The sequence below is a fragment of the Lynx canadensis genome, chromosome B4 (genome assembly GCF_007474595.2).
Source record: "Lynx canadensis isolate LIC74 chromosome B4, mLynCan4.pri.v2, whole genome shotgun sequence".
NCBI lineage: Eukaryota > Metazoa > Chordata > Mammalia > Carnivora > Felidae > Lynx > Lynx canadensis.
This window is the reverse complement of record NC_044309.1, coordinates 94,935,671-94,956,898: the sequence shown is the minus strand read 5'-3', so window position 1 is coordinate 94,956,898 and position 21,228 is coordinate 94,935,671. Positions and strand designations below refer to the sequence as shown.

Below are 21,228 nucleotides of genomic sequence, written 5' to 3'. Positions count from 1 at the left end.
AAGGAAAATGAAGACCAGAGATAATTACCTCAATTACACATTACATCCTACTAGTCTAAAAGTATGACCTCACTTCTTTCTCTCACTATGGTCATGGACAGACTTTGGGCTTGAGTCGACAGAAAGTTTAAACACAGGGATCGAGCTGGAGAAAGGGGAAAGGGAAAGGAAAAGAGGAAAGCTGTCAGAAAGGAGTCACCCGCAAGGCACGGTCCCCAGCAGGTGCTTTGGGAATGCTTCCCCAGGCAGCCCACGGTGCTCGCAAACTCAGCAAGGGTAAGATACCATCGAATTCTCTATTCGTATGGGCAGCCCTGGGCACCCTTGGGCCAGCAGCGAACCCTGTCCACGTGCAGAGGAGGGACTAGGGTGGGTCTTAAGGTCCTGTGGTTCCTCTGGTCAGGCCCAAATTTATCCCTCCCCACCCAGCCCCGGGTCTTAGACGGGCTTTCACTAAGAACCGCCGCTAGACGCCCCCCTCGGAGGAGCCAGCCCCCCTCGGAGCAGCCAGCCCCCTCGCAGCCGCCGCGAAGACCCGGAGAAGTGGAATCCACTTTGAAACTCCGTGCGGCGCGAGGGCCAGCGCTGGGCATGCTCAGTTGGCGCGGCGCGTCTGGCTGCTGCTGGCTCTGCGCTGGCCCCGCGCGGAGGGCTCCGGGGCTGGCGCGGGAGTCCACCCCGCCTTCTCCGCGGCGGCTGCGGGCTTCCAGAAGGCCGAGCAGCAGCCGCCGCCGAGCGCCTCGCCCCTGCCCTGCTCCGCCCCCCTCCGAGCCGCCTCCTACTCATCCTCCCTCTCGCCCTCTCTTCGGGAGGCGAAGCTGGTGCTGGCTTCTGTCGGCGCCACAGACCTCTGCGAGCCCAGCCAGGACCTGAGAATGAAACCCGGAGACCAGAGGACCCTTGGCGGTGGCTCTTTCTAATAACACTTTGCCTGAAGTGGGGTCGTGGCGGAGTTCCCCCTCCACCGCTCAATGCAAGCACTATGCGGACAGCAGTCTGCCTCCCTGCGCTGTGCCTGCTTCTTAATCTTCACGCTGCAGGTAAGGGGTGGCGGGGCGTAGAGCTGGAGCTGTGTATGAGATGGGAAACTGCACATGCTTGAGGACTCCAGGAAAAGCTTGCCTCGCCGAGAAAGCTGTAGAAAGGCAAAGCAGGACAGTACGGACAGGCAAGGGGTGAGGGAGTTGTGCACCTGTTGGAAGACTGAGGCGGAAAACTTAAGCTAAAATCAGCTCTCGATTTTTCCTTACCTGGTACGAATCGTAGTGAACATTTTGAATATGAACACAGGTTTGCTTCCCCTCCATCTAGACTCCCTCCCTAATCCTGTCTCTAGGCTATGCACTTGACTGCCAATTTTTCAGGAGACAGACAAGACATCCTGCTGAATGTAACCTTTTCTACTGCAGCGGCTACATCCTAAGGTCCCTGGGCTTAGCGAGAGCTCGCAGGGATGCATTGGCTGTAACCTGAAGGACCACATCTCCGCCCAAAAGATCGAAATACATGGTTCACGTTAATGATGCCGCTCCAGGCTCCTTTGGCCCCTGCTCTTGTCACTCGAATTTTCTAAGCCAATAAGAAGAAGGAAAGGTTTAAAATAGGGCCCCCTCTTCTCTTTCAGCATCATGGTCAGCGTCCGAGGGCACCAAACAAAAACCCAATCACAGTTTCAATGCTGACAACCCCAGGGTAGGCACTGTCCCTGGGACAGATTTGGGGAGGACCGGCCAAGAGTGACAGTGAGACTGCGCCCAAATATAAACATATTTGACATCAGAACCAATATTAGATTTCATATGGGAGCAAACCTTAGAGGGTACCTGGGGAATTTTATATGCAATGCCACTACAGATCCTGCTTTTTGGATACATGCAGTCTGTGTAATACAAGGACTTGCTGGACTGAATCCTTTATCATTTTTACACACACATGTACCAAAATAGAATATGGCAGAGAGATTTTTGGGCACCCTACTGCGACAGCAGTTGTCCATGCAGTAGTCCTGTAGCAACCAAAGACTAGATATTTTCCCCGAGTTCTCTTGTCACCCAATCACACATACACATTCATTCCTTCGCCTAACATTTATTGAGCATGTATTATATCCCAGGGATAATGAATAAAATAATGGCTGCAAAATCACAATTCTTGTGGTATCTTTTAAAAAGAGTGGGTGAGTTCCTTTCCTATGTGTGCAATAATGCAAGTAAAATATGGTACTTCCTCATTTCTAGCTTGTGCTTTTTTAATGTATTGTGAACCTCTTCAACAAGTAATACATGAGAATATTAAGGCTATAGTTAAGTACACATGTGAATTGTTATAATTATGATGCTTTATTGTGAAAATTTCAATAGTTCTTTGGCACCTTTTAAAAACTAGCAAATAGCTTTGACTTGGTCATTAAGTTATTTGCAAACAGCTGTACTGCATCATTTTATTACTACATACAGTTGTTTAATGTTGAAATTTGGGATGAAAATATGCACATTGGGTTGAGTTTTATTTACATTATTATGTTTAATGATAGCACTGATACAAACATCTATTGCCAAAAAAAATTTTTTAAAGAAAAAGCCTCAATTCTTACCAAGTTTAAGAATGATTTAGCTGATCTATCAAAAATGTCAGTGTAGTCATTCTTGAAAACTAATATATAAGAAATTCTAAAGATTACACTTAATGTATCTTGAGCAATTATAGCTTCAAAGTTATAAATAAACTTCAATCTAGGCAGGTGGAAAACATTTCTAAATTTATTGTAGGTGAACATTTGGGATGACGAAAGTAGAGGATTTTGTTGATCAAAGGGGAAACCTAGAAGTCTGTAGCCCTAGATTATACCTGGAGCTCTGCCAAAGGGTGGTATTACCAGAGACAAGCCTGTCCACCTCTACTTGACTTCTTAAGTTGAAAAAAAATATTCAACCAATTTGAAATTGATAAGGCAATGCATTGTTGAGCTATCATTTTCATATTTCAATTGCAAGATGCTATATAGAAATTAATTGTATTCATATTTAATATAGTGCTTTTGATAGGTGTTTTTTTCACAGCAGATTGCAAGTTTAATAGTGTAGCTGTCTTGCCAGTTTCATTTTGAATGCATTTTTAATTTTAAACAGCAATTTGTGGGGTCACAAGCTGTCATCAGATTAAAATTCATCACAGTTATCTAATAACATTATTAGGACTTTCATTGGAACTGAAACACATATTTTTTGATCTAAGCTCCTGTAGATTTGAGTAATAAGAAAGCGAATGGGTGGGAGGACAAAGAGCAAGAAGTCATTGATTACTTGTTGAGTGAGTTTGTTTCTTTTACAGAACGCTTTCCTCTCAGGATACAAGCGAAGCTTATAAAGGAGGGAAAAGAATTCTCTTTTTTCGCCCTCTTTACTGAAAAGCTAATTGGTCCATTTTGGTTATGCCCTGGGTGCCAACAGCTACTTCATGCTGGTGGAACTGATAACATATTAGAACCATTTAGGGATGGGAGGAATTGGCTGACAGGATGTGAGTGCTCTACTCAGGCAACAAGGAACTGTTGCCTTCCAGATAATCATTCCCCTAATGATGGTAGCCAACTGTTTTCAACTTGAGTGCCATCTCCAATTATTTGGTCATGATTACCTAAGACACTATGCAAAATAATAAGCAAGCAAGAAAATAATAAATAAATAAATAAATAAATAAATAAATAAATTCTGACCAACCCTGAGTTTTTTCAATGTTTATTTATTTTTGGGACAGAGAGAGACAGAGCATGAACGGGGGAGGGGCAGAGAGAGAGGGAGACACAGAATCGGAAACAGGCTCCAGGCTCTGAGCCATCAGCCCAGAGCCAGACGCGGGGCTCGAACTCCCGGACCGCGAGATCGTGACCTGGCTGAAGTCGGACGCTTAACCGACTACGCCACCCAGGCGCCCCACCAACCCTGAGTTTTAACTGGCTTAATAGGGAAAAGTACTGTGGTCTCTTTGTAGTGTCCGTGGGAACAAAAAGATGATGAGAGGTACAATACTATGTAATTAACATCTTTAGGTAAAATAATTCTAATAAATTACTGAGCATAGAGCTTGTTAAATAACTCAGTTTCAACTCTTTCTATGGCAGCTCATTTTCCTAGATCTCCCTAACAAGGAAAGTTGTAGTTATTGTCTATCCAACTGCTTACTATTCGGGTAAGAAAACTGAGATCCAGTAAATGGTAGACAGTATTTACTTTAAATAGTAAATTTAACTATTTAACAGTTATGCCAGTTAACAGCATAGTCAAGATGAAAACGCATGTGTTCAGACCTGTGACTGTATATTGTATGAAATCATACAGTAGGAAAGGCCACCATTGAGTTAGTGGCCACCATTGAGTTAAGGCCACCATTGAGTTAGTCAAATCCTTTTTACCTAGCTGTACTCATTCTTTACTCCTTCTATGAACCAATGTGATACATAAACTCCAGTTGAAAAGACTACTTCAGGAATATCCAAGAAAGTGTGCCCAATAATATGGATGGTACCCCAAGATTTAAAGAAAGCTTATTTTTTCCTTGTCTTTTCTCTTTCTTTGCCCAAAAACCTATGTTCTGTTTCAGGAGATGATATTTATTGAGTAGTGTTTTACTTACAAGGAGTGAAGGTCTTGGCTGTTAAAATTCTTCATGTGAAAGCTTTATTGTTTCTAGTGAATGTTTTGCTAAAACAACAACAACAACAACAACAACAACAACAAAACAGAACGCGATTTCAATGCATTTCTCTCTCTCTAAGCTCTGGAAAAGGTTCTTTCAAACGTTCACGTTGTTCTTACTGTTGAGCATTCTGGACAGCACCAAAGACTGCCTTCGATGTATCTTCTGAAGATACAGCTTCACTCTCAGAGAAATGCACAGTCAATTTCTCTAGTCTTTGAGAAAGAAGGGTTCCTATGGTGAGACCAGGAGGATCAGGGAAATCATTTGCAGAGGCACCACCTTCAAAAGAAAAGGGTAGATTGATAGGAAATAATACATCATTCTTTAAGATTTTAAGATGTCTTTTCTCAATGAACTCCAGAATTTGTTTTTTCCTGTTCAAAATCGCTCAACACAACCCTTACAATGGCCCAGGTTCTACCATATTCTCTTCTCCCATATCTCCTTGATATCATTCTCTCACTACTGTCCTCTTTTTTTGTCTGTCTTCAGCCACATTGGTCTCCTTGCTATGCCAAGAAGATGCCAGGCACTTGCCCACCTCATTTGTTTTGCATTTTCTTTGCCTGAAACACTCTTTCCACGAGTATCTCTGGCTTAATCCCTTCATTTTAGCCTTCTACTCAAATGTTACTTTCTCAGGAAGGCCCTCACTAACTATCCTATTTAATATTTATTTCATCTTCTCCCCCAAAAAAACTTCAATACCCTTTCCTGCTTTACTTTTTTCCCCAGAGGTTTTTCACCAGTTTCCATATCATATATTTAACTTATTTGTTTTGTTTACTGTGATTCCTCCTTTCCCCTTTGAAATGTAAGCTCCTTAAAGACAAAGGTGTTTGTCTGTTTTGTTTACTGCTGTATTTATTGCAGTTCCTGCCCAGCCTAGCACCTGGGGCGGTTGCCTGGCATAAAAGCTACTAAAGACTAATTATATTTGAATAATAGAAACAACACAGTGATATTTTGGTCTCTCTCTTTGCATTTAACTGCTTCTTGGCACCCATGCAAGACACACTTAGTCAACTTAGCCACTTCTAGAATGGACTTCAACAAAGCTCATTTATCCAACACTCAGGTTTCTCCCTAGGACCTCACATGCCCAGGGGACATACTATCTCAAACAGACTTTTCCAGCATTGTGAACTTAAGAACAATATGGATGGGCTTGCAAGAGACCAGAACTGCAGATCAACTCCTTCAAATTGATTACCAGATGCTATACAGCTCAAATGCCTTGCTGGTTCCCCTATATTTTCACTTCTTAGTGAAATGCCTTGTACATACATGTAGGAACAGCTATTGTGATACAAAAGGATTCATATAGCTAATTTATAAACAAGATTTAAAGTACTTGGACAAACCTGTCTGCTTCTTTGGCACATCAGAGGCATATATATATGTATACTGAACATCAAACACTCCTAACACCTTGAAGATTGCGTATTTTATTGGAGATCATACCCTCACTAGTGCCTTATAAAAATTCTGGAATGCATTATCCACATTTATCATTCTCTTTTTTGTTTCTCATCTGTTTCTCTACCAACTCCAATCCTCATCTTATTGTCCCATTTATGATATGTTGAACATAATTAAGTTATCTTCTTCTTACCAATGAATATTTACATCATTTATCCAATTTTATCTCTTTCTGTATTTGAGAATTCTCCTCACTGATTTCCATTGGATAGCCACTACCTTCTAGCTTCCCTCTTATCTCTCAAGCCATTCCTCAGTTTCTACTTTTAGGTCTTCCTCTGAGTAGTATTTAATGGTTAGCACTTTCTAGAATTTATGTGTCTGCTTTTATTTCCCTCTCTGTACAATATCCCTGGATGATTATATTCAGATCTACATATCAAAGATTCCTAAATCCATATTTTAATTTCATATATTTCTCCTGAATCTCAGTCATGTAGTTATAATTACCTAGGAGTCATGGGATATCCCACAAACACCTTATATTTATCTATTAGCACTCAGTGCTTCCCATCACAATTGCTCTTATTTCTGTATTTCCTATCATTGTGAATAACACCAAGATCCCCCACGATCACCCAAGCTGGAAATTAATAACTCATCCTGTGCCCTCCCTCCTTTACTGTGTTCATCTGAAAGGTCACCAAGTCTTCTCCACTCTCCATGTTCACATCACTGCCGTGGGGTAGGTCCTTATTTCTCATATAGTATCTTACAATACAATCCTCTTATCACATCCATCCCTCATAATAATGTCAGAGGTAAAACTTGAAAAAAAAAAGCATATCTGATCATGTTCTCCCCTTGTACAATTCTTTAATACAGCTGTTTTCTTTTCTCTTAAAATAAAACCCAAATTCATTAGCAGGGCAAAGTCTTCCACCCTCAGGTCTTGGCTAATTCCTTTCTTATTTCCTGTCATGGTGGCCATCTTTGCACACTATTATCACACTAAGACCAAATTTCTTTTGGTTTGCCATGCCTCTCATACTTTTCACATATTGGTCCATTTATGTTAACTACCCATCTCTGCTTTTTTTTCTAGACAACTCTTCCTCCCATTTCAAATCTTCGTCAGGCATTGCCTACTTTGAGAATACTTCCTTTGATATCCCACATCGTTCAAGTAACTTTCCTGGGTTTTCCTTTGGGGCCCTGTATATTCTTCTGTTATTGTACTTAGCCTGTATATTGAAGCTTTTTGAGGATAATAATGGAATTGTAGCTTCTATACCATTTCCTAGAACTTGTTGCCTAGTATGCCATCAATGAATGTCCAATGAATGAATAACGCATTCAGGATGTATTAGGCAAAATATATTATAATAAATTAAATTAAAGAGATTACATCTTATCTTCATAACTGTGAAGAGTAGAATTGATTTTACTATTGTTCCCTCAATCCAATTTACATTGATTAGTTACAAAGAAATGAAATGGGACAGAAAAGCTTTCATTTAAACATAGTTTGTAGGATAAGTTTGTGCACCCTGGGCATGATGATAGTTGTAGTGGAGTTGTGTGTTGAACTCCTTCTAGTTAGACATTCCTAAATGAGTTTCTTATACTACTTCAGGATGGGAATGAGATGAATGTCTTTATTTTAAATAGATCAAGGAATTAGATAAGACACATAGCATGAGAGTTATGAACTAAGGAATAGATCCAGAACTCCTAATTTTGATTACTGATTGGTTATCATCTATCTTGCAATAACAAATATGAGCCACTTAACACATTCAAAATCAAGCGGAAGTGTGAGTTAGTGGGTTCAATATATCAAGACCCCAAATAATCCAATCTTCCGCTGCTCTCTCAAACAAAAAACAAACCATCACAGAAAATTTAGGAATATTTGAATGGCTGTGTACATTTTGTTTCTCTCTTTTAATGTGTAGCTAAAGTGTTTATGGAACCATAAAATTTTTGGATACCATACATTTTTTTCATATGGAAAAATGCTACACCTAAAGGGAGACATTCTTATATCTGAAGAATGGAGACTAGTTTATGAATTGTAAAAAGTCACTTTTTATAAAATGATGGCTCACACATCAAAACCCATATATTTCCATTAGTACTAATGATAATATGGCTGTCATATTTTATGGTAAGTTTATTGCTGAATCTTTTAAAAACTGTTTACAAAGCCAAATTTAAAAGGTAGAGAAAGCCATTTTTTTCCCTTTAAAAGGGGATTTTGAAAGATCCTACTTGGCCCATGAATGCATTCTTCATTTTCAAAGCACTTACAAATGCTGACACATTTAGAGTAACATTGATATTTCCCAGCATAAAGGATTTTAATAGCTTTGAAAAAAATATTTAATGGTAAATTATTATTTTAAGATCAAATTTCCTAATGCTTTTTCCCCAGATAACATCTCTGTAAAGTGTCTGCTATTGCAATGATATTTGCCACAGAGTGACAATTAGCAAATTTATATTGTGAACGTTATTAGTGCTTTCCATTTAAATAATTTTTTACTCGTAATGGCTATCAAGACTGTCCTCATAATCAAATCTCATTTGATTTCAATTTATTAAGATGTTCGTGTCCATTAAAATTGCAGCCGCATGGACCAAAAACAAAGCAAAACTAATTGTTTACATGATGCAGCAATGTATCTGTATCTGTATTAAACGTAGATCAATATGTTTAATTATACCGAAGCAAATGCCAAGTTCAGTGAGGACATGAATCATTTTATTCCTAGTTCAGACCTGAAGCAATGTCCACGTCCTCATTTAAATGTGCACAATGGATTAAGGCAGCCCTTAACTACTGATCCTTGGAAAAGAGCACAAAATGAACACAGAATAAGAGTGTCTCACCAGCCTATACAGCAACATGTACAGAGCAAGACTCTACTGCTCTTCTTTCACTATAGTAACGCCCCAACTCCTGATGGACCCTGGAGGGGAATTCAAGCACTATGCATAACTGTACAGAGCCAACTCCAATCACTGGGTTACTGAGAAAGATGCTCCATACAAAGAATGCTGTACATAATATGGTGAGTTAGCTTGAAAGCCCATCAATCCACTAACATGTGGTGTGGTTTTAAATTATATGCAACTTACTTGCTTTGCCTTGTTGATTCAAGACAGTATTTTTATTCTCTCTGGAAGAAAATAAAATAGCTTAAAGAGAGAAGTAAAGAGAAAATTAAAATAAAGGGGAAAATGCCATATTTTTAGATAACCTTTAACAGAATATCATAGTAGTTAAGAGCATGATATTGTGATCGGGTTCAATCCACACACGATCACTTTCTAGCTCTGTAACTTAGGGCAAGTTACTTAATCTTTCTAAGTCTCAATTTCCTCTTTTTAAAATGGAGGTTATATATTATACAACTGTACAGTTGTGTATTAAATAGGATATTGTATGCTAACTACACTTAGTAAGTGCCATTTAAGTGCCAAGTATTATTTGATTAGGGGTAGGAGAGGTCGGGTGACAAATGATTAACTGGTATCTTGGAGCACTTTCTACTCCAGGTAAGAATAGTTGTTAATTGCGTGGTCCTCCCCTAGTAGAGGTTTATTTTTCAAAGAATTACGACAGAGCAGTGCCTTAGACCAGTGATATTAATTTCAAATGATGGAGGAAGGGACTAAGACAGAATGGAATGGAAGTGTTGACTTAAGGGCCTACCAAGTGTCTCCAAATCTCTATCTAACTGTAGGCAGGGGGGACCAGGCAGGGGTCTCTTCAAGTGGCCACTGGACCTTGTTCTTCACCCTCCTCCTGCCCCAATATCCAGACATTTACATCTCTGTAATATCATTACTATGGCAATGTTTTAATTTTCTAATGTTCATTTTGTTTGTTCTAATGTTCATTTTGCTATGTTTTAATATAATTCTTAATCTACTGCGAGAATTATTCTTAAAACAGACACGTATTTTCTTCTTTGTCTTGCTGTTGGATCCCACCTTTCAAATCATCTGGAGGACTCTACTATAAAAATGATGGAAATAATTTATAATCTCTATAGCTATTTGTAAATAATATTTTAGCTGTTTGCATAACAATAACTGAAGTATAAAAGTTAGATTTTACAAATGCACTGCTTCATACTCAGTAAGTACATGTGGAACTCAATTCCTATGATTTCTTCAGAGAGTAGTATTTCTCAGCTTTCCAGCCACATGATCATTTTTCTGTACTTCTGAATTTCCCCAGAAGGCATATCTTGATGAAGTTCTCTTAATGGCTGTGTAGGATTTAAGAGATAGTAGCATTCACTCTTGTCGACCTCTCCTGCAAATATCCTTCAGCTCAGTTCTTCAGGAATGGGGCTGGGGCGGTGGGGGCTTCTGACGCATTTGTCTGAACTGACATAAATCTCACTTTCTCCAGCAGAGTCTGAGGCCAGTGGTCTTAACCCCATTCCTTCCTTGTGACTTATGTCTAGTCACATTGTCCCAAGGGCACTGTCCTAACTGTATTATGCTGTACTCTAACATGCATTTATCAGATGAAAAATAACTCTATTAAAGCTGGGCAGAAATCAAGAAACATGAAACTCGTTCATTGTAATTTTGCCACCGGCACATAGCACACAGTGGATTTTCCTGAAATGACAGTCAGTCCTGCAACTCCCAAATAGAGTTGGTTATTGTGCAGCTCAACTTTGGGTGGATAAGATAAAGAGGAAGAAGTAAGTAGTTACAGCGTGTTGGAAGTAGGAGCAGGAACTACATCTTCTAATGGAATATTTCAAGAAATATGAAGGAGTGTTTATATCAAAGAACATACAGAAAAAGTTTACAAGATGCCTTAATTAAAATCATTAGGATTCAGGTTCTCTCCTACATAGAAAAGAATAGAGCCAGCTCTATGAGATAGACTAATTACTTTGGTATTTAAAAAAATATATAGATATACTAGACACATCACTGGTCAAACATGTGAAACATTTAAATAGTCTTTTAGAGAATGACATAGCACTTCCTCGTGGGATTATGTTTTCACATCGTAGAAACCCGTGCTTAGACCAGATTTTAGGAAAACCATTCCTGGAAAGAAGTGTTCCTTCAGTGACAAGCTCATCCAAGCCTTTTGTTTAACAGGGGCCATAATGGTTTATAATTTTTATAAATTCCATAGTTATCTTGTAGAAACTCTCATTTTGTTATTTTTATTTTTTTACTTTTTATCACATAATTGCTCATTTGAAGATGAACCTTTTTTTTTTTTTTTTGGTCAAATTTGTTGTCTGCTGTCAGGCTACAAAACCAAATAAATGTGGTACATATAAATACATACATACATGTATGTTGTTAGAATGTAACTAAGACACGCAAACTGAATTTTATAAAACTGACTTTATAGATAGACAGGGCCATATGTACTCTTTCAAAACACTGGTGTAACTTTCCATGAAAACACTGGTAGGAGTGATCATATGTTAGAGCTGGGAGGTTATCCTAAAAGTCATCAGCTGTCACATCTGGGGGGCACTGCAGTGTTCATCAGGAAGAGTCAGGGTTATTATGGTGGGTCCTTGTAACTGGAGATTAGTACTGTAGTGACATCTTGGGTTAACCATTACCAATAGAATTGCAGAACAGCTGAGAGAATAGTTTAAATGTTAGCCTCCTTACATCCAAGGATATCGTTTCTGGAAATCACTGCTCCTATAAGTTCCCAGAGGCTCTTTTATTGTACTTGGTCTATTGATCTAATTGATTAGACCCAGAGAGAAGTAGTTGCCAGTCATAGTACACATCAGACATTTGGAAAAGAACAGTGGCAACAGTGTATGACACACTGAATGGTGGGGAAAAAAAACTTGAACTAACTGAAAAACAGCCTTTTGAGTCTGATACATGAATGTTGGTGATATGCATATAATTTTGTTCTTTCTGGAAAAAATCGAAATCATGGGAAAACATAAACTGAAACTTGACTACAGTCTGGACATTTATTGTCTTAAATTTAAAATAAATGTAAAAAAATCACAAATTTCAGAGGATACAAAGTAATACATTATAAAGGATCACTATCCGTACCTTGTATATACATAAGTTGCATTCCTTAAGGGAGGGTTTTGAAGATGTCCCAAGAGGATATATGGAGGAAAGCAAATTTCATTAAGGGGAACTGGAGGCTAACAGCAATCTTAGCTATCTTAGATGAAGCAAAAACATAACAGGAATATAATTCATTACATCAGAAAAAATTAGAAAAGTGAGTATAACTGTAAAGCTTTAGGTGTAACCTTTTTTATTTTCCTTATGGAAAGTAAGTGTGCTTCTTTATTGTGCATATGGAAAAACTTATCTCTTGAGAAAAAAGTCAGAATCATGCAAGATCCAATTGAGTTGGGGCTTCTCTTTTACTGAAGTACAGTGCATTCTAATCTAGTCATAGATATACCAGAAGCATTTTCATTCTCTGAGGAGAAAACTGAGGCTCAGCTGTGAGGAGACTTGTTCAGGCTTACATAGATGGGGGGTAGGGGTGTTGCAACTAGAATCTAGGTCCCTTACCTCCTGGTCCATTGCTTTTTTAAGAAGTATGTTTCTTTCCTTTCTGGCTATCATTAATAGGCATCTTCTATATAGACTTTCATTGGTACTCCTGTGTATTTTTAACATTTTCCTGAGAGGCGTTTACAAATCAGATGAGAGCCTCATCTTTTCTCATGTAGAAATTCCCAAGGGACTTCCCTGATGCTATCCATTTATATCTACTTTCTAGAAAGGAAAGTGCTGGCAGTGCTTTAAAAACAATGGTTATCCTTTCACAAAATGATCAGAGAACCAAGTTTCCCTTTTTTGATTGTTCACTTTTTCGGGTCTCTGAGAGAATGCTGCTTCATCCTTTTGTTCCTTTCACAGGTTACTGATTGACCCTTGCTGCTTGAGGATTTATTCTGAGATGGTGCATGCAAGGCCATTCTACCTGGTGCATCTAAGAGTTACCAACCCTGAATCTGAAATAATGGATCATAACATACTCTAACTTAATATTGTCATTTTATCTATTGTTCTTTTAAAAAAAATTTTTTTTAATGTTTATTTTTGAGAGAGATAGAGCACAAGTGGGGGGAGGAGCAGAGACAGAGGGAGACACAGAATCCGAAGCAGGGCCCAGGCCCTGAGCTGTCAGTACAGAGCCCAACGCGGGGCTGGAACTCACAAGCCGTGAGATCATGGCCTGAGCCGAAGTCGGACACTCAACCAACTGAGCCACCCAGGCGCCCCTATCCATTGCTCTTTGTTAAAGATCTCTTCAGAGATTACCAAGGTCATATCCAAAGTGAAATTTAAATCATGGAATTTTATGACCATCAAAACTGGCTATTTGCACATAAATGCTGTTTCAGTGATCAAACTACTTATATTTTAAATGCAGATGAGTATCTTTGAAAAGCTGTTTGCTAAACATTCTGTGAGACACTATCCCTTAGGGGCCTGAGACAGTTACCACTGAATTCTCAGTGAAGATGAGGAATCCTACTACACATCTCAGATCTCAGATCAACTTTATCTCAAGAACTGTTTCAATCTTTCTCCATTTTTCTGAAACGTAACTATCTTTCCTCCTTTGTCCTCTCGCTTATGAGATGGCCTCACTTCTACACAGAGAAAATAGAAACCATCAGAAGATAACTTGCTCATTTTCTGCCACCAGATCCCTTAACATCCCAGCATGGCAACTTGCTTCATCAAAGTCAGCAGGAGAGAGTCTCCTAGCAACACAGAAGTGACATCTTTTTTACCTAATCAAGAAAGTAATATCCCATCACCTTTGCCATTATCTGTTGGTTAAGAGTAAGTCTAAAGTGAGATCCAGTATTAGAGTCATAAAAGGAAACAGAAAAGTATGGAACAGGGGTGCCTGGGTGGCTCCGTTGGTTTAATGTCCGAATTCATCTCAGGTCATGATCTCACGGTTTGTGGGTCTAAGCCTCACATCGGTGTCTGTGCTGACAGCTGGTAGACTGAAAGTCCCATGTGAGAAACAAGAGGATGAATCCAGTATACAGGAGATGGACTCACCAGGAGAAAGAGCAAGGCACCTCATTCTCTGACATGGTAGTGTGGTTACTCCCCATAACAGGTGCAATTAAAGGTAGAGGAGAGAGCAGTTACAAAACTTATCTATCGTTTTCTCTTACGTTTGAAACAAATGGCAAAGAGCTCTATCTCATGGTGAAGAAGCAGGGCCAGGATGAAAGGGATGAAAGTTAAAGAGTGAAGAAGTTGAAGAATCAAATGTGTGCAACTTTGAGGTGTCAAAACTCTAATTGTTAATAGATGAAAAAGAACCAAATAGTTAGCACCTGTATTTTCTCATCATATATTCCCATTTCAAATTCTTAATCTTCAAACTTGTTTATAATCCACATTTCAGAAGTCAACTGTACTGAAAGTATAATGAAAACGAAGACAGTGTATCCTTTTAAAGTAGACTATGAAGTACAAACTCCATCTCCTTCAAAATTTCCGTTTTTCCTCTTTTGTAAAGGGTGGTGTACTGGAATCAACTGGGTCACTGTAATCCTGCATGTCAAAAAAGTATTATCTTAGTAAAATAAAATAGGTGTTCTCAATAAAGTTGGCATCAATTACTCCCCAAATAACATGTCCTTATAAAGCTTCAGAATCCAAAATGCCTTGGTGCTCCAAAAAGAAAAGAATATTTGATGAGACAAAATTACCATTTATAAATATCTCAATAATCAGGAAAAGAGCTGCCATTATTTACAGGTTATAGTGAATTATTTTGTTGCTGCCCTTTTTTAAATTTAAAGTTTTATTTAAAGTAATATTTAAAGCTGTTATTATAGAAAAGCTAAAATGGACAGACTTTATTTCCATCATAAATGGGAAGGAGGAATACAAAGTGATAATTTCTAATACGCTGCCTATAAACCTAATCCTATATTGAACAACCCAATATGGAATATCGCATTTTTCAATATGTACTGTTTTCCTGATAACACTGTGAATTTTAAAAGCATACCAAGAGACCACATATGAATTATTTAAATTGAACAGTGCTATATAACAAACTTAAATAAGGAACAACATGCAAATGCTCAATATTTCAAGTGATTAAATAAATGAATGGAGTAAAATTTTGCTGTACAAATACCTTTTAATCATATAATGATTTTGAGGGTGTAAACCAAAAACAGTGTAATAAAAAAACATTTAGGATTTTTCTTCCTGTGTTATTTTGAGAAAAAAACTAGCCAAGAAAATGATATATACTAAAAATGTATTTACACGTATGAATCAAAGTTAAGGTGGCTGACACCTTAACTCTGTGGAAGGGACACCACTCTGATATGAGCACCCTAATGACGTAGAGGGAGTGGGGGAGAGAAGAGAGGATGGTGTAGGCACTGAAGGCAGTGGGAAGATGGCTGGAGAACCCACAGAAGTAAAAAAAAAAGGGGGGGGATTAAGCAGGTGCTACAAACTGCTATTAGGAGCTGCAATTCTAATCCATGAACAAATTTAGAAAGATATGTGAATCCAGAGATGGTCAAGATTTCATCAACAAAAACTAACCTTATTAAATACCATAAAAATTTGTAAATGCCATCTTATTCACTCATTTATCAAAAGCTATAAAATCACATATAATCTGAAATTGTTTCTATTTATAAAATTTAAATGCCACTTATAGTTCCTAAATCAGTTTACGTAATATTTGAATATAAACACTGTATTACATATGATTTTAAGTGATATTCCCAAACTCACGTTTGATGTTTAGTATGTATAATACTCCCAAGACTCTCCAGCCTCCCTACATTCAGATATTATATTTAATGACAAGAATATATGACACAGACCAGCAACAGCAAGCAACATCAAATAAAAATAAGCTTCGCAAATGTTGCTAGATTAATGCTCCAATCTCTAAAAATTAGTATTTAATATCACCATCATCCATCTCCCTCACTTCATCTACAACACATCTTTCTATTCCAGGACACCATTTTATTTTTTCCCCTTAAAATTGTTTTTTACATTTTTTTACTTAGAGAGAGCACATGCATGTCCACACACACACACACACACACACGAGTGGGGGAGGTGCAGAGGGAGAGGGGCTGAGAAAGAGAATCTTAAGCAGGCTCCACACACAGCGTGGAGCCCGATGTAGGGCTTGATCCCACAGCCTTGGGATCATGACCTGAGCTGAAATCAAGAGTCAGATGCTCAACCAACTGAGCCACTCAGGTGCCCCTAAAAAAATTTTTTATATGAGTATAATAGACACACGATGTTACATTAGTTTCATATGTACAATGCTCACCACAAGTGAAGCTACACTTACCACACATTATTACGTTATTAAAACATTGTTGACTATATTCTCTATGCTGTGCTTTTTATTCCCATGCCTTTCTGACTTATTTCACTGAATATAATACCCTCTGGGTCTCAGCCATGTTGTCTCAAATGGCAAGACCACATCCTTTTTTATGTGTAATATTCCATTTATGTATATTTGTGTATATTAAAAATATATATGTATATGTATATAAAAATATCTTCTTTATCCATTTGTCTATTGATGGACACTAGCTTGTTTCCATATCTTGACTATTGTAAATGATGCTGCAATAAACAAAGAGGGGCATATAAAAATAAATAAATAAATAAAGTGAGATCCAGCTCACTGTCAATGGGAGGGGATCCTTATTTTAAGGATGTGAATACCAAGTGTGGATCACAGAGTGCCATCTGAAAAGTCAGTCTACCACAATCTCTTACCTTCTTTTTCACATCTCTTCTCTTAATTTCTCTGTGCTGACTTCTGAATTGTCACCTAAATTTTTCCAATTTACTAAATCTCTGTTCAGTGGTGTCTACTCTACTGTATAACCCATACATTGGGTTATCAATGGTTTCATCAATTACCTTATTTTTTTGTTTCTATGATTTCCACTTGGAATGAAACATGCTTATTCTCTTTTACTTAAATCCCTTATTCTTATTTTCTTCTTTTATCTCTGGGTGTTTTAAATCAACCTATTTTAAAGCCTCATTTATTTTTCTCTTTTATTTATTCTTTCTTAGATGAGAATCTTCCCACTTACTCCATCTTCTGACTGTCTCTCATGCAAGTAGTCTCAGTGTGCTTTGTAATTTTTAAAATCTGTGAATGTTCTTCAGTGGGATTTATCTTCCATGGTAACACGTGGAAGTTGCATTTATATACTTATTTCTAGAGACATCACTATGAGAGTGATTTTTCAGTGCCTATAATACATACAAGTTCAGAAACATTTCCTTAAGTTTTTCTCTCTTCCTTGGTTTTTCTCTTTTTCTATTACCATTCCTTCTCACTTGTCTTTGCTGCCTCCTTCAGTCAGTTCCCTGACTCAAAATGTTAGAATTCTCGAGTGCTCTGTCCATAGTCTTTTCTTCATCATCAAGATCTGGTCACTTGGGTTTAAATTTTATGTGTATTGGATGAGTCACAAATCCATCTTTCTCTCTCCAACTATGAACTACACACTTAGTTATTAAATTTCTAATTCAGCAGTTTGATATTTAATAGGCATCTCAATCTTAACATTACTGAAATATTTACTTGAGTGTATTCATAATGCCGAACTGAAGGGGGTAATAGAGAGGTGGCATTTGAAGATAGAGAAGACAGAGCTAGTTCCAGAGACTAGGTCAGTGGGCCTCAGCTTCAGAGTTTGAATGTGAGAAGAATTTAGTTATAAATCCAGATTCCTAGGCTACATCGCCAGAGATTCTGCCATGGCCGTTCTAGGCTGGGATCTAGGACTCTGCATCTGAATATCCCAGGTGATTCTGTTGTGGGAAGCTAAGCACAACACTTTGAAAAACTTTTTCCTACCTGATGGTTATAGTGGGGCTCCTAATATTATGCTGCCTACTTTGTTCTTGTTACTTAAGGACAGGGCAGGAGTAAGTCTTTTCACATACACAGCTGGATAAGGCTGGGAAATTTTAATTGTGTTACAATTACTCACAAAATTAGATTTTTTCACCTTTCCTTGTAGGCCAGTTTTAGCACAAGAGAGATTTGTTAGACTCACCTATCTTATTTAAGTAAAGTGGCTCTGGCAAGGTTTGCTAAGATTGATAGCATATAAAAAGAAAGATTGAAGATAATTGTGTAACTTTCTCAGTTCTATATTCATCTCTCCTCATAAATCTGCATTCTCTGATCTTTTAAGCTGCTTCTTTCTTTCTTATTGAAATTCTCCATTCCCCACTATTTTATCTTTTACTTTCTGAGTCTTCCTAAACCTGTCTTTTTTTGCATGTTAATCTTTATTAACATGCCTATTTCAATGGCGCTATCGTGGCAGGTATAGTTTTCATGCTACTAAACATTATAGAAACCTTTTTTTTTGGTAGGAGGGCCAGTCTGTCACGTGAGAAACCCAAATTCATTCAAGCATACAGTATGCCTTTCCCAAAACAAGAGACCGTATTTAAAAGAGGAGTATTAAAAAAGCCAACTAAGATAAAAATAGTATGCCCATTTTATTTCTTAACTCTAAGTTGAACACTTCTTTGTTACATTTCACAATATTAGATTCAGTTCTCATAGAGAGGAGGGAGAAAAGTGTTCACTTTTCAGAAGTATAGAAACTTCCAGGACACTATAATATTATTGAGTAAATTACTTTCAATAAAATTCTAAATGGACGTCTTGTGGTCAGAAAGTCAATATACATCTAAAACATTTTAGCACCAATCTCCATTAATAAAACACTGCAAGAATAATAACATTGAAGTACCCTGTTGTGAATTTCATAATATTATATATGTTCCTAAAGACATTTTCATTTCCAAATCTGAGGATCTCTTATCAGAGAAACAATTATTTCAAGGTCATCACTGCCCAATCATCATCTTTGGAAAATTATGGTAGGTTGATTGCTTTTTAAAAGCTTTTAGTATATTTAGCAAACTCAAGATTGAAGATACAATTGGTATATATTACTATTTCAGAATTCACATGAAATATAATTGTGATTTGAATAATCTGAAAGGCTGAAGTCACTGGTACCCAAAGATGATTCCCAAAGTGTTATGTCATGGAAGAAAGCACTTAAGCCAACTAAAAATAACCTGTCTTTATATCCCTAAGTGAAAGTTGAAAGCATGTTGGTAAGACAGAATTGCTGAAGATGATAGAAATATATGCTGGTCACAAAAAGCTTGATGGAGGGCAAAAGCTGTAAAAACTAGCAATTCCTCTACTATAAATATTCAATAAGAATTCTAGGCACCCCAGAACTTTTATAAAAAGAGGTAGGTAATTTTCTAAAGACAGTATTTGTACCACTTGTTGTTGCCATGACCTACCAAAGGAAAATCTGGGTGGCATTACTTGTGATACGTTTACTCTGCTTATCATCTTATATAGAAGATCTTTGCTTTTCTAACTGATGCTTGACCTAGTGATATTCTTTTGGGTCACATGTACATGTTATCTATTTCTTCCTGTGGCCAATGACAAATAGGAAAAGGAGTTAGACAAGTCAATGGATATTTGCCTAACAGAGAAATAAAGGTGAATGTATCATGGTATCTGAATGTATCATGGTATCTGAATGTATCATGGTATCTCCATATTACTAAGGAGAGAATGGTTATTGTTACAGAATGAGAAGTTGCTGAGTATATTCAGATTTCTGCCTTCAGCTTGAAATATTCTGCAAGCATTTTTAAAAAATCATACATTGCTAACTATAATACAAACAAGATAAGTATAAAAAAGAGTTGTATTAAAGGCTATTGATTAAAGGGAGGAAGGCTTGGATATGACATTAACGGTTATGCAAATCATAACAGATAGGGCATCCAGGAATAGAAACTCAAATGGATGTTAGAACTGGGAGCATAGATAAAGGAGGAAGTTCTGGACTGAAAGATGTGTAAGAATATCTAATAAATAGGACTTTTTCACACTACACCCACCTGTGTCCACCCTAAGTCTCTGAGATGCCTCCAGACCAGCCAAGTGTGTCCTATTTGTGGGATAATGAAGCAGGGAAAAAGGTGGAAATCAACTGATCTAAATTCTTCACAAGTCTTAAAGCTGCCTGAGGACAGGTAATTCTCTTTATCAGATATTTCTACTCATCTCACTGAATAAGGTCTTTGATTTTTGTTTTTTGCTTTCTCACCATTTCAGGGTGCTTTTCCAGAAATAATGATCAAGTGTTGGCAATTCAGCAGAAGAAGAGTGGAAAGCCAGTATTCACTTATCACCATTCACAAGACATTGAGAAGAGCCTAGATATAACTCCACAAAAGATATATAAGCATACCTATCATTCCTCTTCTAAAGCTCAAATAAACAAACGCCACCAAATTGTTAATTCAGCATTTCCGAGACCTGCGTATGACCCATCTCTCAATCTGCTGGCTATGGCTGGTCAAGATCTTGAAGTGGAAAACCTTCCTATCCCTGCAGCAAATGTAATTGTGGTGGTAAGTGTTTTGTTTAACTGATGCTGATGCTGATGCCGATACTTTCCTCTGTGGTTGATGCTTGGAAAAAAAAAAATCAATGGTGAATACTTATCACTGGATCTCAAGGATTATTTACCACTGCACTTCTCATTCTTTGATATTTCTTTTCTTTTTTGGTACTTGATTATTGTCTCTTGGATGCCTCTTGAATGTAAGCCCATGAAATAAGAAACCTTGTCTGTATCCTCTGTGCACAGCAAGGTGCGTGGTACATAGTAGGTGGTCAATAAATATTTGAGTAAAAAATTGCTTTAGGAAAGCCTTGCAGTTATAGTAGGTAATACTCTGCACTGAGCCTCTGTCTTCTGTGACAATCTGTTGTTCAGACAGGGCTTAGTCTCAGTTTACATAACTAATTAGTACCTACTGAAGATCTAGCCACTTGTCTTAAAATTGTAATGAATGAAGAGACTACTGAAAGGTGGAAGTGTAGTAGAGGGGGAAGGTAGTTTTCTGTCACTGGAATAAATAAGATGGTTTGGGGGTAATTGATGGATAATATTCTTAATATCACTGAAGAAGCATCACCCTTCATTA

The 21,228-nt window shown here is 37.7% G+C and overlaps 1 protein-coding gene across 1 annotated transcript in view; it reads left to right on the top strand.

Annotated features, from left to right (window-relative positions):
• The first annotated feature begins 792 nt into the window (after positions 1 to 792).
• PTPRR (protein tyrosine phosphatase receptor type R) overlaps positions 793 to 21,228 on the top strand; it is a 245,577-nt gene continuing 225,141 nt past the window's right edge. Inside the window, exons 1-2 of the mRNA XM_030323227.2 lie at positions 793 to 1,040; positions 20,351 to 20,649. Coding sequence (XP_030179087.1) covers positions 983 to 1,040; positions 20,351 to 20,649 — 357 coding nt within the window. The 5' untranslated portion in view covers positions 793 to 982. The remainder of the gene's footprint in view (positions 1,041 to 20,350; positions 20,650 to 21,228) is intronic.